Genomic DNA, 18,320 nt, shown 5'->3' on the forward strand with positions numbered 1-18,320 from the left:
GTTCAAAATTCAACTTCCACTTTCCTTCCCCAAAAGGAACACAAAAATATAAGATAATTTGACACTCAAAAAGGTTTTTACTCCCATTTGATGCTACTCTTTCACTTTTGTTAGAACTATTTTTCCCCAATAATGGATTATCAAATAGTAGTTATTGGTGTGAAAGAATCTTTTTCCAACCCAAACATACAGGCAAATAAATGAAGCAAAAGTACATCAATCATTATTTCATTGATTACATACACTCTTGTATCAACAGGTTGATGCCTTTCATACAGTAAATTAAAATCCCTAATTTAAGCCATACATTGGAAATTGTTCACCTACCTTTTCCCAGAATTTTTCTGAAATTACAAAAGCATGACATCTACTTCATATTATACATAAAACTTCCAACATGAAGGACTAAGCTCCATTGCTAATGGCTGCTTCCTCGGTCTTCACCCTCCGGTAAAATAGAACATAGGCAGCAGCAGTGTTAACCTCATCCTCACTTATCAGTGTTATGTGGCTGTCATCAAAATTGTACCACCTGTTCTCATCTAAAAGCTGCACATTTGAAAACTATGAATCAGGAATAGCATTATATGTGCTGAACCATGGACTAAAATGAAAACAACTTCAATGGATTGAAATTTCAGAGTTTACCTTGATATGTGCAGTGTAATGCCCGCTACCCATGCTACCATAATGATTAGTAAGGGCATAGAGTTCGTACAGTTGGCGGCGAGAGTTGTTTTTGTTGGCTATGTAATTAGTTAAATCAAAATCATGAATGGGAAAGTTGACAAAAGTCTCCAGTTTATGCTTCATTGACCTGCTGTATGAAAACCTCTTCAAATGAATGACCAAAACCTCTGGGAGCCTCCACAAATCAAGCTTCTTACTAGCTTGTCGTCTCTCTTTGCATTTGGGACAGTACCTATATCAGATTTATATAAACATAACATTAATTTTATATATGTAAATAGAGAAATGTTTTAAGGAAGAGCTATTTCTGCAGTAGGAAGTAACAAATTTTTGCTTGACGTCAGATTTTTGTTGCAATACAACATCAAGCACGTAAACCATGTCAACGATTGAAATACAAAGGGACTAGTATGAATATTTCTTTATTATAAGGTTGAAATTACCATGAAGACATAGCTTGAATGAAATAACACAAAGAATACAAATAAAGACTGCACACATACAGCTAAAAACAGAGTCTCAATTGAGTGTTCCAATGATTTCATGATTAGAGTCTCGTGCAGATTTTCTTTAGTAGTATTTTTTTGGGTCAAAGAGAGACAGATTATAAAGGTAGAGTTATAGCTCATATTAAGGAGGAGCTCGCTAAGCAAAAATGCTGTTGTTACTAAGATAATCTACGTTAACTGCTGGCCGGGGTGACCAAATAAAAGATAGTGGCACCTCATGCAACAAAAGTGAATGTTGTTGATCAATATTTGCATTTACTCTTAATACAATACAAATAACCCTTTAATTAAGAAGAACGTTAGTGGTCAAATCCGATTGTTTCTAAAGTGGATTATAAGTGTAAAACAATCTCACAAAACCAACAGACCACTTATATATTATAATTTGATCATATCTCTAGAAGATGTGGAATCTCCAATACACTCACTTATGTGAAGGAGTGAGCATCTAAAGCGTGAGAATAGAGAAGACTTGACAGTGGGTGACACAAGGCCCAACAAACCTCACTTAGAATAGACTTTGATAAGCTCTAATATCATTTTAGAAAATGAATTTTGTGCAAAACTCAACTATACAAAATTGGTTTGTAAGCTTTGCACGCACTTATATATTATGATTTGGTCATATTTCTAGTCATATGAGATCTTTAACAGTTTTATTAACTTCAGTTAGATTCTTTTGTTGTGCAAGTCAACTTTTTAGGAAATATGTAATTAAAAAAGGTTATTTACAGATCTAGCACACAACTATTAATACATATTCCATTTCAATACTTGTTAAATAAGATGAAGAAAGATATGAAGAACAAAATGAGCTGGGTGTGAACTAACCACATATCTTCAGGCACCAGAGGTTCTTCCCGCAGAAAAGCTTCCAAGCAGGTGTACAAGGAGAGAGGTTCAGTACGAGCTTTCTTGGTTACAGGCCCATATTTTAAAACTTCAGGCAAACTCTCAATTGGATGAGTATCATACTTCTCCAGAAGCTTCTGAGACCAATCAATATACACTAAAACTTTTGGAGATGATTGAGGCAGTTTAACCACTTTCTCCTCGCCCATTGAAAGATCAATGCAAGCATTGTTATCACCAACCAAGAGAAGAGGTAACGTTGGCATTGAAGGTGCCTTTGAATTGGTAAAATCCTTATTTGATGAATTTGACACCGTGTTGCCAGCACATGCAGCATCATGAGTATTACTACATTCATCAGGTTCTGCTTTTGGGATGCTTGCTTCAGAATTAGTAGCTTGTTCTACATTACCACCTCTCCTTAGCAGAGGGGAAAGAATACGATTAACCATTACTTGTATATCACCTCTTGTGACTGTATCATCACATGAAATCAATGAAACAATAGGTGTTCCATACGGTTTCCATCCAGATATGACGTGTGAGTCACTGCTCCTAAGAAAATTAGAAACAATATATCAGAAAGCAGAGTAACAAACAACATACAAAATTATGCAAAATTAGGTGTTTTAAGGCCCACATGACATGATATCATGGCCAAGCGACTGCTACTTAAATATTAAAGGATCCACACCAAATAGACAAGATATGATCCAATCAGCACAACGTAATAGTCAAAATACCTCATTGTGGTTATTAAACATGACACTGTTTTACCAAATCTCAGAACTAGTAAAGTAAGCATCATTAAAGGCACTAATATGACAAAGCAAATTCAATTATTTGGCAAATATAACAACTGTAAGCATATCATGTAAAATTAGAAATCACATACTGCTCTCTTCGGCGATGTATCAACTGGAGATACTTTGTGTTCTTGTCTGTCTTTGGAATCTTATAAGCAGCAAGACGCTCATCATCTTTAATAGTAGACAAATGAACAGGATCTTCCAAATATCTATGGATCAAATGGTTTCGTACCTGTTAATAGCACATCAATATCAGACACTCAATTAGAATAAAATATATGCAATAATTCCAACAAATATATTTAAGTTATATTCTAGATGGTGAGTACCTCCACAAGCAATAGCCTCTCATTGTGCTTCAATGAGCAGGCATTGCTAAGTGCCTGGACGAGATCCTTGATTCGTCCCTGCTTAGGGACAGTTACTGTACAAGGAGATGGAAGGGCAGCCCCATCACAAGCAAAGACTGTCACTGTCATGGTTCTAGTGGCAGTGGAGGATTGGAGTGGCAGGGAAAGGTACATGAAAGGATCAAATGTGACAGACACTTTATTGCAAACTGGACAAACCAAAGTTGACTTGTATTGTCCCTGTGAAATGAAGAATTATCAGAAACATATCCAAGTTAGTGAACTTGATCAGGACTGATATAAAATGTAAATGTATACCATGCATAAACAATTATTAATGGAGGATAATCAGGAAAGCAAAGTTGATATTATGGACCAAAATTAGCATAATTGAAAATTGATGTCTATAAGAGTACTACATAAATCAGATATGTAGAGTATAATTTACACTACTAGAAAACACCATGTTATCTCTTAATCATATAATTACCCCTCCCTCTGGATGAGCTAGTCTTTTTTGTGAAGTTCAGAATGCTCAAAAGAAGAAGAATTATCATTGTCATGATAATCCTGTAAACCTTTATTTGTATATTGTTTTTGGTGGCACAAACCTTTATTTTTATGCCCAACATAATCATCACAACCCCATGCCTTCTTCCCTGTAAATTTCCCCTCCTAAATTCATTTTGATCATTTCAAACAAGTTGTTAGATGCAACGGATTTAAGTCCATCTCTTTGTATTTGTTTATTTATAAATACCTAACTCTGTGTGCTCAATACACATTAGGGGTTCGACCTATGTCGTTTTCTCTTTTATTTTAACATGTATCTAACTCTAGGTTTACTCCTTACCTCCCTAGTGAACAGTCTTTTCATCAATGCTAAATTTTTCCCAAAAATTGTTCCTTTTAATTTCCGGCTTTGCTCTTACATTAGCTCCGGTCGCCGCCTCCCCGCTGCTGCCTCAACCTTTGTTTTTTCCAGTCAGTTTACTGCTAACACAATATTTTCCACAGTGGCGTCACCATCATTTTATTTGGCAACACCACGGTTGTAATCATCCACGCCAAGCAACCACCACGCTGCCAAAATTGCAACTATCCCGCGCCTGCACATGCCTCCTTATCTCTTGTCACTGCCGTGCGTGGTGGCAGATCTGGCCCACCCTTCGACAGTGACCACCACTCCTGTATGGTGTTTCTGCTTATGACACATGTTCAGAAGTTTGGGAATAAACCAAACTGTTATACACCAATGATACTCGATGTCTTTATGGTGTTTGTCAAAATATCTTAAATATTGTTGCTCCCAGACGTCTTAATGGTACAATGGCTGAATATTTGGGTAAAGTTCATGTTCTTCTCCATGACTTCAAAGAGTTATTGTCTCCTGCCTCCACTCCATCTCAAGAACTAGAGCAACAATCAAAGTTATTCATGTTATTGGCCTTACATGAGCTTCTCGATGATTATTCACATGTCCATTTAGATTTTGGGCTCCCTAGTTGGGCCTACCTTTACTTCCACTTATTCCACCCTACTGCATGTGCCAAGTCAACCATTAAAATAAATTCTTTATTCAGTTCTGATGACTTTTCTGTTTTGGTATCTTAGCATGATGATCACAATCGCCCTCGCAGGCCAGAAAAAGGCGTCACAAGTATCAACATTGTCGTGAGGTAGGTCAAAAAATTGACCGATGTTATGCTTTACACAGTCGTCCTTTTCAATATGGTGTAGTTGCCCAAGCTACTGCATTGGAACCATCTAATTAGGGACTCACTTTATTGGATAGTTCAGGACAACCTATTATCTTCACCAAATTTCTTAAAATTATGAGGATTGTTAGAACTTTCGTTTTTGTTGCACACACAAGTACATCACACAAGTACATCCTTTGCTTACCTCACATTATTAGTAATAAATCTTTTTTCTCTTCTTTGTCTACTTCTGGTTATTTACCTTATGTTACCATGGCCAATGGCTCTACAACCAGCTCACATGGTATTAGTACTATAAATCGTCTTCCTTTTCTATATATTGATAATGTTCTTTATATCTTTGGGTCTCCATTTAACGGATTATGCCTTGGTCATCTCACCCATTGCCTTGATTGTATTATCACATCTGCCAAAAATTGTTTCTGTACAAGATTGGAGTTCAGGATGGATGATTAGTATCGAATGTTAGTCTCATGGTTTTTATCATCTACAGATATCTGAACATGTTGGTTTGTGATGGATTCTCCCTGCCATTAATGCTCAACTTGGTCATCCTAACCTTGCCAAGATGCAACAACTTGTTATACGTTTGTGTAAGTTATCAAGTATGTCTTGTGTGTCGTGTCAATTTAGAAAACACGGTCATAGTACATTCCTCAAAAGTATCTCACGTGTTTTGTCTCCTTTTGCCTGAGTCCACTATGACATTTGGTAACCAAATCATGTTTAGTTACAATTAGGAATTTAGCATTGTCACTTTTACTGATAATTATTCAAGATGTACTTTGTTATTTTTAATGACAATTGGATGTTGATGGGCCTCAACATTTAAAGTTGGGCCTAATGACGAAATTGATTGCCTTAAAGCTACACTCAAATAAGTGATCAAGATTATTGTGATACATTTTCACGCAAAATCACAAATGTTCGTCCTTTCCTTGCTATGGTTGTCACTCACCACTAGCCTCTCCACTAATTCGATATTAAAAATGTTTTTTTTCATGAAAAATTATAGGAGTGACTTACAAGGAATAACCTCCTAGATTTGTTGCTCAAGGGAAGTGTGGCTTAGTATATAACTTGTGTCGATCTTTTGTATGGGTTAAAAAAATTTCTAAGAGCTTGGTTTGGAAAATTTAGTCACATTGTACAAGGGTTGAAACAAAGTAAACCAAATCATTCAGTTCTCTTTTGTCATATTTCTCCTGGGAAGTGTTTACCAAATTGCCTATTTGAACAGCATAATTATTACTAGAAATGGCATCATTAAAATTTCCCCAGAAAAGTCACTTTTAGAAGACCAAAGAACTGAGCAGCTTAAAGTACTTTGTATTAAGAAAACTCAATCGTAAGAAGGCATTGTTATCTCAGAGAAAATGTCTTCGAAATTTTGGACGAAACAAAGCATGACTGAATGTCAGCCTGTTGATAACCCTATGGGTCCAAATAAAATATGAATGACAAGGCAAGTTGAACCTTTCTAAATCCAGAAAAATATACAAGATAGTCAAGAAACTCATTCATCTCACGAATTACTAATCCCAACCTCTCTTTTGCAATTGGAATTATTAGTCAATTTATGTAGGCTCCTCACATTGATAGTTGGATGTTGAATGCATTTTTAGATACAAAGAAAAAGCACATGGACAAGGATTATCTTATGAAGAAAAGGAAAGTACCCAAGTTTTGGATATTTTGATGTTGATTGAGCAAGAAGTCCAATGGACAAACACTACTATAGGATATTTTGTATACAGAGGAGGAAATATTATCTCCAGGGAAAGTTTGAAACAAAATGTTGTTGCCTGATTTAGTGCAAAAGTTGAATATAGCTATGGCCTCTGCTACATGTTAACTTAAGTGAATCTAACAATTCCAAGAACTGTAGTTTTGTGAAGTTCAGCAGATGAAGTTGTATTGTGATGATCAAGGAACACTTCATGTTGTCTCTAATACAATGTTCCACAAAAGAACCAAAGATATAAAGATTGATTCTCATTTGGTTCAGGAAAAATTACTGGCCAAGGAAATCAGGATATCAATTATTGAATCCTGCATTTCTAACCAGTTTTATCACTGCTTACCAAGACAAAGCTAAAAAATCTTTCAGGATAAAAATAGTATATAATAGTCCCCAAAGATCCTAATTATGCCTACTTAAGGATCAAGGCAGTTTATTACTTCTTGAAGAGATTTCAGATAAATGAAACAGTGAAAAAACTTATCACTGTTACTGTTTTACTACTGTTTATATAAGAAGATAGTAAGCAGAATACAAAGAGTCAAGACCCAGTCCTAACCCTAACCCTAAAGAAAGGATCCCATACATGATAAATAAAATATTACATCTCAACACTCCCCCTCAAGCTGGAGCATATAGATCATATGCTCCAAGCTTGGAACATATAAATTGAATTCTAGGCCCTCTTAAAGATTTAGTCAGAATGTCTGCAAGTTGTTCATTAGAGCTGACAAACTCTGTAACAAGATCCTTGGATAGTAATTTCTCTCTAACAAAATGACAATCAATTTCTATATGCTTTGTTCTCTCATGAAACACCGGATTGGAGGCAATGTGAAGGGCTGCTTGGTTGTCACAATATAACTTCATCTGCTCATTTTCACAAAATTTCAACTCTTGAAGGAGTTGTTTAATCCATACTAGTTCACATGTAGCTAGAGCCATAGATCGATATTCCGCCTCTGCACTAGATCGAGCAACAACACTTTGTTTCTTACTTTTCCAAGATACAAGGTTCCCTCCAAGGAATACACAATACCCTGTGGTAGATCTTCTATCAATTGGACAACCAGCCCAATCTGCATCACAATACGCTTCAACTTGAGTACTTCCCTTGTTCTCATACAACAATCCTTGTCCTGGGTTCCCTTTTACATATCTGAGAATGCGAATCACAGCATTCCAATGATCAATGTGGGGATTTTGCATAAATTGACTAACAACTCCCACTGGATAAGAAAGATCAGGTCTTGTTATAGTAAGGTAGATGAGTTTTCCAACCAACCTTCTATATCTCTCTGGATCTGAGAAAAGTTCACCTTGATCTCTTGTTAATTTTTGATTTGAGTCCATAGGGCTATGAATGGGCTTGCAATTTGTCAGACCTGTTTCTTCCAAAATATCAAGAGCATATTTTCTCTGTGCAATGATGACACCTTCTTTTGATTGCGCCACTTCAATACCAAGAAAATATTTAAGACGACCCAAATCTTTGGTCTGAAAGTGGCTAAACAAATGGTTCTTCAATTGAGCAATTCTAGTGATATCATTTCCTGTGATAACAATATCATCAACATAAACCATAAGATAAACACATTTGTCAAGAGAAGTATGACCATAAAATACTGAATGATCCGCTTCACAACGTTTCAATCCAAAATTCTGCACAACACGACTAAATTTACCAAACCAAGCTCGAGGAGATTGCTTCAAGCCATAGAGAGAACGATGCAACTTACAAACTAATCCAGACTCCCCCTGAGCAACAAACCCAGGAGGTTGCTCCATGTATATCTCCTCTTCCAGATCACCATGAAGAAAGGCATTTTTAATGTCCAACTGATACAGAGGCCATTGGTGAATGGCAGCCATAGCAAGGAAAAGACGAACAGAACTTATTTTAGCCACAGGAGAAAAAGTATCACAATAGTCAAGACCGTAAACCTGAGTATACCCCTTAGCGACGAGACGGGCTTTGAGTCAGTCTACAGCGCCAGTCGGACCAACTTTAATAGCATAGACCCATCTACAGCCCACAGACTTCTTACCAGGAGGAAGAGAGACAAGTTCCCAAGTCCCACTGTGTTCAAGTGCCTGCATTTCATCAATCATGGCTTGTCTCCATCCAGGATGACCAAGTGCCTCATCAACATTCTTAGGAACCTTAATGGTAGACAAGGAGGAAACAAAGGAGAAATATGGAGGAGACAAACGATGATAACTCAAAAAGTTATAAATAGGATGTGGATTACGAGTAGAGCGAGTACCTTTCCGAAGGGCAATAGGCCAAGTGTGATCGGAGTCAAGAGAAGATGAAGAGGATGAAGGATCCATGATTCGAGAATCTGGTGGAGAAGGATTTGAGTCACAGGGGTCTTCAGGCAAGGAAGGAGTCACTGGAGTGCGACGCTGATATGTGAGAAGAGGTGGTTGAACAATGTCATTGGCATTTTGAGGTTGAGTTTCAGGAAGAACCAAGGGATCACAGGATGGTAAAGGAAGGACTTGTTGAATAGATGAACTCTCCTCCATGGAGGACAAGAAAAAAGGTGTGTCCTCAAAGAATGTAACATCAGCAGACATATAATACCTTTTGGTTGAGGGAGAATAACATTTATACCCTTTCTAAAGGCGAGAATATCCCAAAAAAACACACTTAATAGCCTTTGCAGAAAGTTTATCAAGACCTGGAGAGACATTATGAACAAAACAAGTACATCCAAACACACGTGGAGAAACACGATACAAAGGATCATTTGGAAAAATTATCGAGTGAGGAATTTTATTTTCAATAGAAGAAGAAGGCATCCTATTGATTAGAAAACAAGCAGTGAGGACTGCATCTCCCCAATGATGAATAGGAACATTGGTATTCAACATGAGAGAGCGTGCAGTTTCGATAAGGTGTCTATTCTTTCTTTTGGCTATGCCATTTTGTTGTGGAGTATGAGGACATGTTGACTGATGTAAAATTCCTTGGGAAGATAAAAATGAGGAAAACGTAGCAGAAAAATATTCCTTAGCATTATCACTTCTGAGAGTTTTAATTGTCTTCCCAAATTGGTTCTTAATTTCATTAAAGAAGGACACAAATATGGATAAAAGTTCCGATCTTTCTTTCATTAGATAAACCCAAGTACATCGAGAGAATTCATCAATGAACGTTACAAAATAGTTAAAACCAAAAGAAGTGACACGACTTGGTCCCCAAACATCAGAATGAACAGTAGAAAAAGCAAAATTACATCGTGTCTCAAACTTTTTAGGGAAGGAAGATCTAACATGCTTTCCTAACTGACACGATTCACAATCTAAGGCTTGAATGTGTTTGAGACTCGGAACCATCATCTTCAACTTAGACAAATTTGGGTGACCTAAACGATCATGCAAAAGTTTTGGGGATGAAGTTGCAAAACAAGATACTGAGGAGCTTGGTTTTAGGAAATAAAGTCCCCGTGACTCATGTCCTTCTCCAATCAGACGACCCGTACCATGTTCCTGTATAGCAAAGGAATTAGCAGTAAAGGTTACAGAACAATTTAAGGAACGAGTCAATTGACTCAAAGAGATTAAATTGTAAGGACAATGAGGAATGTACAAAACAGAGTTTAAATTTAGTGAAGGTGATAAAGAAACTTTGCCAATTCCTTGAGATGCCACTTTGGATCCACTTGCAACAGTAATAAAATGAGGACTTTTGGGAGAGGAAATGGAGGAAAATGAGGAAATGTTACCAGAGACATGATCTGAGGCACCTGAGTCAAGAATCCATGGACTAAGACCTTCCACAGATTGAGAGATGCATGCAGTTGACATTGAAGAGGATGGGCCAGGATTGTTGGATTTCTCAGATTTGTACCTCAAGAATTCTTGGTACTCTTCATCAGAAATTCTAGATTCTGAATGATCAGACTTGGACACATGAGCAGCTTTATCGGGAAAACCATGTAAGGAATAACACTTGTCTTGGGTATGGCCCATTCTATTACAATATGAGCATTGAGGACGCCCACTTCGACCACCACGTCCTCCACGGTTGCTCCGACCTCCTCCTCTTCCTCGTGGTGCTACCATTGCTGATGTTTCAAAAACATCAGTTGAACTTTCATCTTTGACCAATGTAGGTACACGAAGAAGTCTAGTAACTAAGTTGTCCATCGAAGGGATTTGATCACCGGCTAAAACTTGATCACGCACATGATCAAAAGTCGAGTGTAGGCTCCTCAGAATTAAGACCATGTAAAACTTATCAAGTTTTTTGTTGATATCTTCTAATGAATTAGCCACAAAAAAACTCTTCAATTCTTCTACTGCAGCCCTAGCCTTTCCTATATGAGAAACCATATCATGATTGATTTGTTTGAGTGAGGCTACTCTTTGAGTTGCATCAAAGAGGCGTTGAATGTCGTTAGCAAAAATATCTTGTGCCCTTTTCCAAAAAGAGAAGCATGTCTTGTAAGGTCTCAAAATGTCTAAGACCCCTTGCTCAACTGATTGCCATAAAACAGCACACAACTGAAAATCCAATTTCTGCCACTTAGGTTTCTCTTCCTCGGAAATATTAGAGACCTCTTTTTCAAGATGATCATGATAACCTTGACCAAGAAACCACAACTCCACCGAAGCTGACCAAGAGGAGTAATTTTTCCAGTTCAGTTTCGCAGAGGTAATAATAGGAGTAGCTGATAGAGAGGGAGACATTCCACCCGTAGAAGCCATTAAAAAAAAAAACTTAACTTTTGAGAAGAAACCCTAGGTTCAAGATATGGTCACCGAAACAGAGAACCAAGAGCAGATATAAGACCAGGAGGCTCCGACGAGACGAACGACGGTGGCGCGGCGCGATTCCGGCGCCGGGAAGGCGGCGCGTGGTGTACACACGCTTGAAGGCCGCCGGAGAGAAGCGGAGCGTGGCAGCGCGTGCGGAGGTTTCCGGGGACGTGACTTGCGGGGATGGGTTGCGCTCCTCGAGGCGCACCTAACCCTGACTTCGCCGGAGTATACACGCCGGCGGCGACGGCGGACGGCGCGGCGGACGGCGGCGGACAGTTGCGGAAGACGGCGGACGATGACAGTCACTGTGACAAACAGTGAAGATGAACCAGACTCATGTTCTGGCTCTTGATACCATCTTGAAGAGATTTCAGATAAATGAAACAGTGAAAAAACTTATCACTGTTACTGTTTTACTACTGTTTATATAAGAAGATAGTAAGCAGAATACAAAGAGTCAAGGCCCGGTCCTAACCCTAGCCCTAAAGAAAGGATCCCATACATGATAAATAAAATATTACATCTCAACATTACTCATTGTAGCAACTAATAAATATTAGAAGCTGAATGAATCAGAGATAAGAAAAGGTGAAATGCAAAGGAAAATATTGAGTTTGTGAGGGTATGATTGTATTTAATTTAAAAAGCTAGTTGACAGAATCCTGAAAATTTTCTAAAATGTTGATATGTCAACACCTACATCAAATTTTCAGAATGCTAAGAAAGATTATTTGAATGGATAGAATGAGACCTGAAATTATATCTAGAAGTAACAAAGATACAGTTACAAAAAGGGTTGATATATGATTGAGTGGCATGAGAAGATCCATATGCAGGATTCAGATTAGCTGTAAGCAAATATTCAAGCAGCCAACAATCAGTCTCAGGATACAAGATATTTACCAATTGAATGAAAATCTAACTTAGCAACATGGCGATTGTAACACTATTTGCATGTGCAGGCACACACGCATGTTGAATTTCAGTTAAAAGTCATATTTAGACAAACTGAATGATTTATAGTAATATTTTATGCAGCATTTCCAGTTAACCATGCAAGTTAAAGCTGTTTCTGACAAGCTGATATTAAGCCATTAACTGTGACACAGTAAAAAAATCTACTAATTACTCATTTGACTTACCTGGCATACATCAACAATTATGGAATCATTACGAGAAATATGATTTGCCCAATATTCATCAGCCACTTCTTCATCAGGTCTGCCATCAGCATCTCGAGACTTTATATATGGTTTGTGTTTTACTCTATTCAAGTCTTCATGAAGACCATCAAGAAGAAAAGCCAAAAGCTCCTGAAAAAAATAATAAAATAAATATTACCGCAGACTACATCATAGAAATTGGAGGGTGAAATTTCAGTTATCGAGCAAACCTGAGAGTCATGTTGATTGTGCCCACTGAACTGAGGTGCAAAGCGAACAAGCTTTGTTTTAAAGGGCCGAGGAGCAATTGGGGTTCGTCCAGGTGCCCATAGCTTTCGAAGCAACTCACCAAATGCTAGGGCTAGTTCCCCCTTCATGGTGAAAACTTTCATTTAGAACAATACTTCATAATTATAACACATCAGTTATCATAAGGTAGACAAAATCATTTCCTAAACAAACCAAGTTATTGAAGGATGGCACAGTCATGCACAAAAAGTTCAATCCTAATGTAGGCATTCAAGGAATATGAAGACAACCCAAGATTACTCTCGTCCAAATGGTATCAACAAAGACCATTCTTTTCATATATGTTTCCATAGACATCAAGTCAAATATTCTTCATTTCAAAATAACATGAAATACAACTCAAAATAATACCTCAATGAATAACAGAACAATAGAATAAAAAAAGCATTTTCCTTTCCCTTATACTAGTCAAATAGGTGTCTTGTCACATATACAACACAAGATAATAACTCTCTTCCAAATGGTATCAATGAAGACCAATATTTTCATATATGTTACCGTAGACTAGGAGTCAAATATGCTTCATTTCAAAACATTAAATATGACCAAAAATAATAGCCTCCATGAAAAACAGAATAATAGAATAAAAAAGGCATTTCTTTGTCAGTTAAACAACAGAAATGAGATATTTAAAAAGGAACACTCTTTCCCCGAGGTTAAGACTTAGACTTAGGCTAGGCTTATATGCATTAATGGACCTCCTAGTTTTAGGAGGGGAGGGAATACATTCTTCCCTCTAGAATTCAATAGATAAAACCCAAGCTCAAGAGAAATCAAAACTATATTATTGATAGAAAAATATTAAAAATATTACTGAGGGGGGCTTATATTCGTAGAGCAATGCAATTCAAATATGACAAACTCTCTCTACCCAACCCTTACAATGTATTGGAATAGGGAATTTCACTATTCCAAGGAAATTAAAATACAATTTCAATTCAAATTGTTTCATTTTTCGATTGTTTTGTATAGAAAGAGCAATTCAAATTTATTGAACTTTAATTTTATTGTTTATATAGATTATTTCAATTACCACCAAATACAATATTTAATAATTCATAAATATCAATTGGCAATATTTATCAATCAATTTGGACTAGGTTTATTTTGGGCAAAGCTTCTTGAAAAATTTTGAACTAAAGTTTTTCTTAGTTGTCATTGGTCGAGGTTATTTATTATTGAAATCAACCACAATTATTTTGGATGATATACGGGACCAGGTTATTTTTTTGAACATCATTGATAGAGTTTATTTTGTGGTCAGCTTTTTGAATAATATCTATTGAAAAACTCCCTCACTAACATTGGTCGAAAGCTTCCTCAGTCATCATTAGAAAAATAACAATTGACTTTGGCTTGAAAGATAACCTAGACAATGTCGGCCAAAAAATAACCACAATTGACTTTGGCTTCAAAGAAACCCTCATCAACATCATTTTGAAAAAACAATGTTGAGTTGATGATGAGGTGACCTCGGCCGAGCTAACAACATCCACATTGAGAGTGACTGATGACATCCCTATCGAGGCTGCAATTAAGGAACCTTTCCCATATATACATATATATGGTTCTGACACAAGTCCACAAATATAGTATTGTTAAGATTCAATCACTACATTTGAAGTACTATTCGTCGGAATTTAATGCCTCGATCACAATTTGTTCCTTAAAAATCTCCTTAGTGAGGAAAGTGTATATGAGTTACCATTGATCTCAACTATTAAATAATGTGAGATTTATGAGAGTATCAGAACAAGCCACCAATGGTGGTTTAAGAACAAGAGTAGCCTAGAACCCTCTATTTTGTTGCCCACAAACACTATCAACGTCCCAACCTTGAGTCCGCTAATAGAGCAAGGTGTACATAAGTTACCTTTGACCTCAATTCTTAAGCAATGTAGAACTTATGGGTGTATCAAAACAAGCACACACACAACAAATTCTGTAAATAACCTTTTACCTCTAAACCAAATCCTTGTTCTTAGAGTATTCCTAATAAAAGTACATAAAGAAGAGGAAACAAGTTCATGCTTACAGCTTTTTAGATGATACTTACAACCATGCCCAATGGATTTTGCCAATTAATCTCTCGATGATAGTCTTCCCTGAAGTATCTGGCAAATTCTGGTGTATGAACAAGGCATTGTATTGCGCTATTCATGTAACAGGTATTGCCAAGATTCAGCAACCCAGTTAGACCACCAAATGAACCTCTTGTGGTGACACCACTGGTTCCATAAGGGTTTTCGATGTCTCTGAGAGGAGAATTTATGTTTAGAGATGAAGAAAGGTCTGTGTTGTAGCCTCTAGATGCACCTTTGCTAGCAGATAAGCCACCGGCAATTGATAAGCTCGACTTTGGAGGTTCCACAAGAGCAAAGTTCGCCTCCCTCAATGCAGAACCGTTTTCTTGAGCAAAACTTGTGTTGTTTGAATTGTTGATGACCTCAACAAGAATCTGCATGAATGTTGTCAATAGTCAAAAGAAAAACAGGAGTGATAAATTGAAGTGTTTAAGCATGAACAAGAGAACACTCCAATATAAAAATTAGTGAAGACTCACATCTTGGTCCATTTGTAAATTAGCATCATCGAGAGTTTTGTCCATGTCATTCATCAAAGCATGCTTCCGACGGGAATAGTAATCCCATATACACACCTACAGTAGAGGTAGCTCTCACTACTTGCTAAATATAAAAGAAAAAAAAGAGAAGCTTTCAAACAAATTAGAATATCAAGAAGGAAATATGAAGTCTTTACTTGGTCTGGTGGAAGATCAAATATTTCACAAGCTTTTCTGTGAAGCTGTCCAATGGTTTCCTGCTCAAAATATCTCAACTCTAAGGTAGATATAGCATGTAACCTGAATTTTTACTAGCAAAGGAATGACAAGGATGCTAAAGATATATTTATCAAATATCATGACTAATACTTTATCACATCATACCTTCTTGCTTATTCTTATAGCAAAACGATCATTTTTTGGCAACATAAGTAATTGAAGCCGCAAAGGATACACCTCCACCGCCAATTCAGTCTGGGAAAAACCTGAACTAATAACTTTCCTTGCCAATGTAGGTCCACCACCATACCTAGTCAAGAAGGGGGCGAAATGTCAGGCACCTCATTAAAGCACAGTTAAGGGATTAGTCATCTTTGAGTTTATGTCAATTTATAGATTCTTCAAAAACCATGAAAATCAAGAAATTAAAAAAGAGAATCATAACTACCGTATGGTGCTTATCACATTTTAGAAGAACCATATATGACCTACGTGACAGGTAGACAATCTCACCATCTAAATAATTGATCCCAAACTTCTTGGGGAAGTAATACATAGTCACGGCCTTCTAGAAGAGTGTCATGAATCTCTATACCCATACCAGAGTCTTCTGACACAGTATCATCAATCAAATCAGAATTATCAATACCAGCTGGCCTCTTTAAAGCACTTGAGTTGGCCAAATCATGTTCAGATAAGGAAGATCCATCATATGAAGTGTTTGACTGGTCTTGGTTCACATATTCAATCCAATATTGCCACCATCTGCATAAAAACTATCAGAAACAACATCCTTCTAATTTTGTATAATTACATGTGTGTGGAGGTATTCATTCAAACTAAGCTAGTCGGTCTTTAGCCACAAATGAAGATTAAAGTACAAACTACAAAGCATTTCCGCTTCAAGGTTATTGTCACTAATTAAAAGAAAAAAAAAAGTCTCTTTGGGTTTCCACCAACAGACATGAACAAAGGAACTAATTTTTTTTTTCTTTTCACGCACAGCTTTTTGTCCCGACATATTTGTTACATGCAAATCAACTTTGGAACGGCAGCTCAACTTTAATTGCTTTTAAATAGTCAAGTAGCTCCTTTCCTTGGGAGCAAATTGCTTCCAGTTCTAGGGAAACATCTGTATGAAAGGCACTAAGTGAAGCAATTTCTTATTGTTTGGAGTATAGGTACTAAGTGCAACACCTATATTTTGCAGAGGGGTGCAATATTTATCATTTCTGTAGTATGCCGTACTCATACACACAAACAACAGAACACCCCCGTCTCAGGTTTAACAAAACTTACTGAACTGAATAAAAGCCTAGTCCTTGAAGTTTATATTACAACGATAAAATGCAAGTCCAAGCAAAAATGCAACCAAGGGATTCTAATAAGTCTTCGTTGCACAATCAGCAGCAAACAACTGCTTGACCCAATACCTCCTAAGTTCACAAGGGTAACATTGAAGCAGCTCAATAACCCTGCCCCAAGCAAACTGATTTACAGTACATATTTATCGGATATTAAATTGTCATGGAAAATGGTTCATACAACCCAGTCAGAGTATTATCATTTTCCCATAATTCAAAATGCAACTTTCTAACAAATAATTGAACAGGAAGCTAGTTCTTTGTTAGAGAATTGTTACAATTACTATCACAGAAAAATTACTCCCCCCACCCCTCTTATTGGACAGGGGTGTTGAGGGTTACGGGTAGTTATAATCAAGGAATCATCATTGTAACAGATTAAACCAGTATAAGATTATTGCAATATTCACTTAAAATCCATCCCGCAACTCCCAAAAATTCCACTCCAATGACTATGTAGAGCGAAATCAGGTCAGAAAACCGAGGGCAAAGAAAGAGGAAGATCTAGAAAATTGGGGGCAATCCCATTTTGCCAAGAGAAGGAAACGTTGGCATAACTTAAGAAAAAACAGAAAAGGTGTGAACTTTGGGTGTGATTTAGGGTACCCAGTTGCAAAAGTGAGGGAAAGAAGAAGGAAAAACCTCTGAGTGATTAAGAAGAAGGTGTCTCCTTCTTTGCTGTTAGCCTGGGCAGCGAGAGCAATGTCTTTGATCATGATCCTCTCCTCGTCCGGACTCAGCTCAGAGACGCTGCTGCCACCCACCGACACCTCCATCATCTTCTTCTCTCAACTCAACCCAATTTCCTCTTTCTCTTCTCTTTCTGTCTGCTGTCTTAGACAAGCCAGTTTCAGAGGAAAACGACAAAAACAACAAACAACGGCTGGTCTCTCGCTTATATCAGCGTCTAACACCGGTTAGCCGTGGCAGGCCGACCTCGGTCCTATGAAGTTTTACACAATCGCAACTTTGCTTCCGTTAAAATTGTGGAGATTTTACCTAGGTTACACAATCGCACCCATTTTTCACTTGTCTCAAAAAAAAAAAAAACTTTCGTCGAGATTGAAAATTTTGTGTCTTAAATTTAGATACATTTTAACTTTTAAAATTTTTAAAATAAATAAATTTAGGTTTTTTTTTTAATTTAACGTGTTTTGTGATTATGATTTTATTAATATTCCACAGAATATAGATTTTTTTATGGTTTAATTTTTTTGGAAGATTATTGTTCTGGTCTTGATCTTAAAGATCCAGATA

At 37.0% G+C, this 18,320-nt stretch overlaps 2 protein-coding genes across 4 annotated transcripts; both read right to left on the bottom strand.

The window, feature by feature from the left end:
* Positions 1-201: 201 nt before the first annotated feature.
* On the bottom strand, positions 202-18,072 carry LOC114195610 (ubiquitin carboxyl-terminal hydrolase 5). Of its 2 annotated transcripts, none has more exons than XM_028086140.1 (13): positions 17,706-18,072; positions 16,213-16,464; positions 15,865-16,009; positions 15,678-15,737; positions 15,481-15,576; positions 14,974-15,375; positions 12,839-12,979; positions 12,588-12,758; positions 3,190-3,450; positions 2,947-3,092; positions 2,031-2,606; positions 649-922; positions 202-564 (listed from the first exon to the last, which is right to left on the bottom strand). In XM_028086140.1, exons 1-13 carry the CDS (start codon positions 17,840-17,842, stop codon positions 406-408), a joined length of 2,820 nt encoding a protein of 939 aa, XP_027941941.1. In that variant the 5' UTR covers positions 17,843-18,072; the 3' UTR covers positions 202-405. The 2 variants fall into 2 exon arrangements, with proteins under 2 accessions (XP_027941941.1, XP_027941949.1); XM_028086148.1 differs by having other exon boundaries at positions 202-549; positions 17,706-17,842.
* LOC114195627 lies at positions 10,017-11,548 on the bottom strand. 2 transcript variants are annotated; one of them, XM_028086166.1, is made up of 2 exons: positions 10,428-11,548; positions 10,017-10,170 (listed from the first exon to the last, which is right to left on the bottom strand). In XM_028086166.1, the coding sequence occupies exons 1-2, from the start codon at positions 11,389-11,391 to the stop codon at positions 10,133-10,135; spliced, it is 1,002 nt and encodes a 333-aa protein (XP_027941967.1). In that variant the 5' UTR covers positions 11,392-11,548; the 3' UTR covers positions 10,017-10,132. The 2 variants fall into 2 exon arrangements, with proteins under 2 accessions (XP_027941967.1, XP_027941959.1); XM_028086158.1 differs by having other exon boundaries at positions 10,407-11,514.
* Positions 18,073-18,320: the final 248 nt, after the last annotated feature.

Source organism: Vigna unguiculata, chromosome 1 (assembly GCF_004118075.2).
Source record: "Vigna unguiculata cultivar IT97K-499-35 chromosome 1, ASM411807v1, whole genome shotgun sequence".
In the NCBI taxonomy this organism is placed as follows: Eukaryota; Viridiplantae; Streptophyta; class Magnoliopsida; order Fabales; family Fabaceae; genus Vigna; species Vigna unguiculata.

Coding starts and splice junctions, on each gene's coding strand:
- LOC114195627 (XM_028086158.1), bottom strand. CDS start 11,391: ATGGCTTCTACGGGTGGAATGTCTCCCTCTCTATCAGCTACTCCTATT. Junction 10,171..10,406: donor TGCCTCAGATCATGTCTCTG/GTAACATTTCCT, acceptor TTTGCTATACAG/GAACATGGTACGGGTCGTCT.
- LOC114195610 (XM_028086140.1), bottom strand. CDS start 17,842: ATGATGGAGGTGTCGGTGGGTGGCAGCAGCGTCTCTGAGCTGAGTCCG. Junction 12,980..14,973: donor AAAATCCATTGGGCATGGTT/GTAAGTATCATC, acceptor TTCACCATGAAG/GGGGAACTAGCCCTAGCATT. Junction 565..648: donor ATTACACTGCACATATCAAG/GTAAACTCTGAA, acceptor CCTGATTCATAG/TTTTCAAATGTGCAGCTTTT.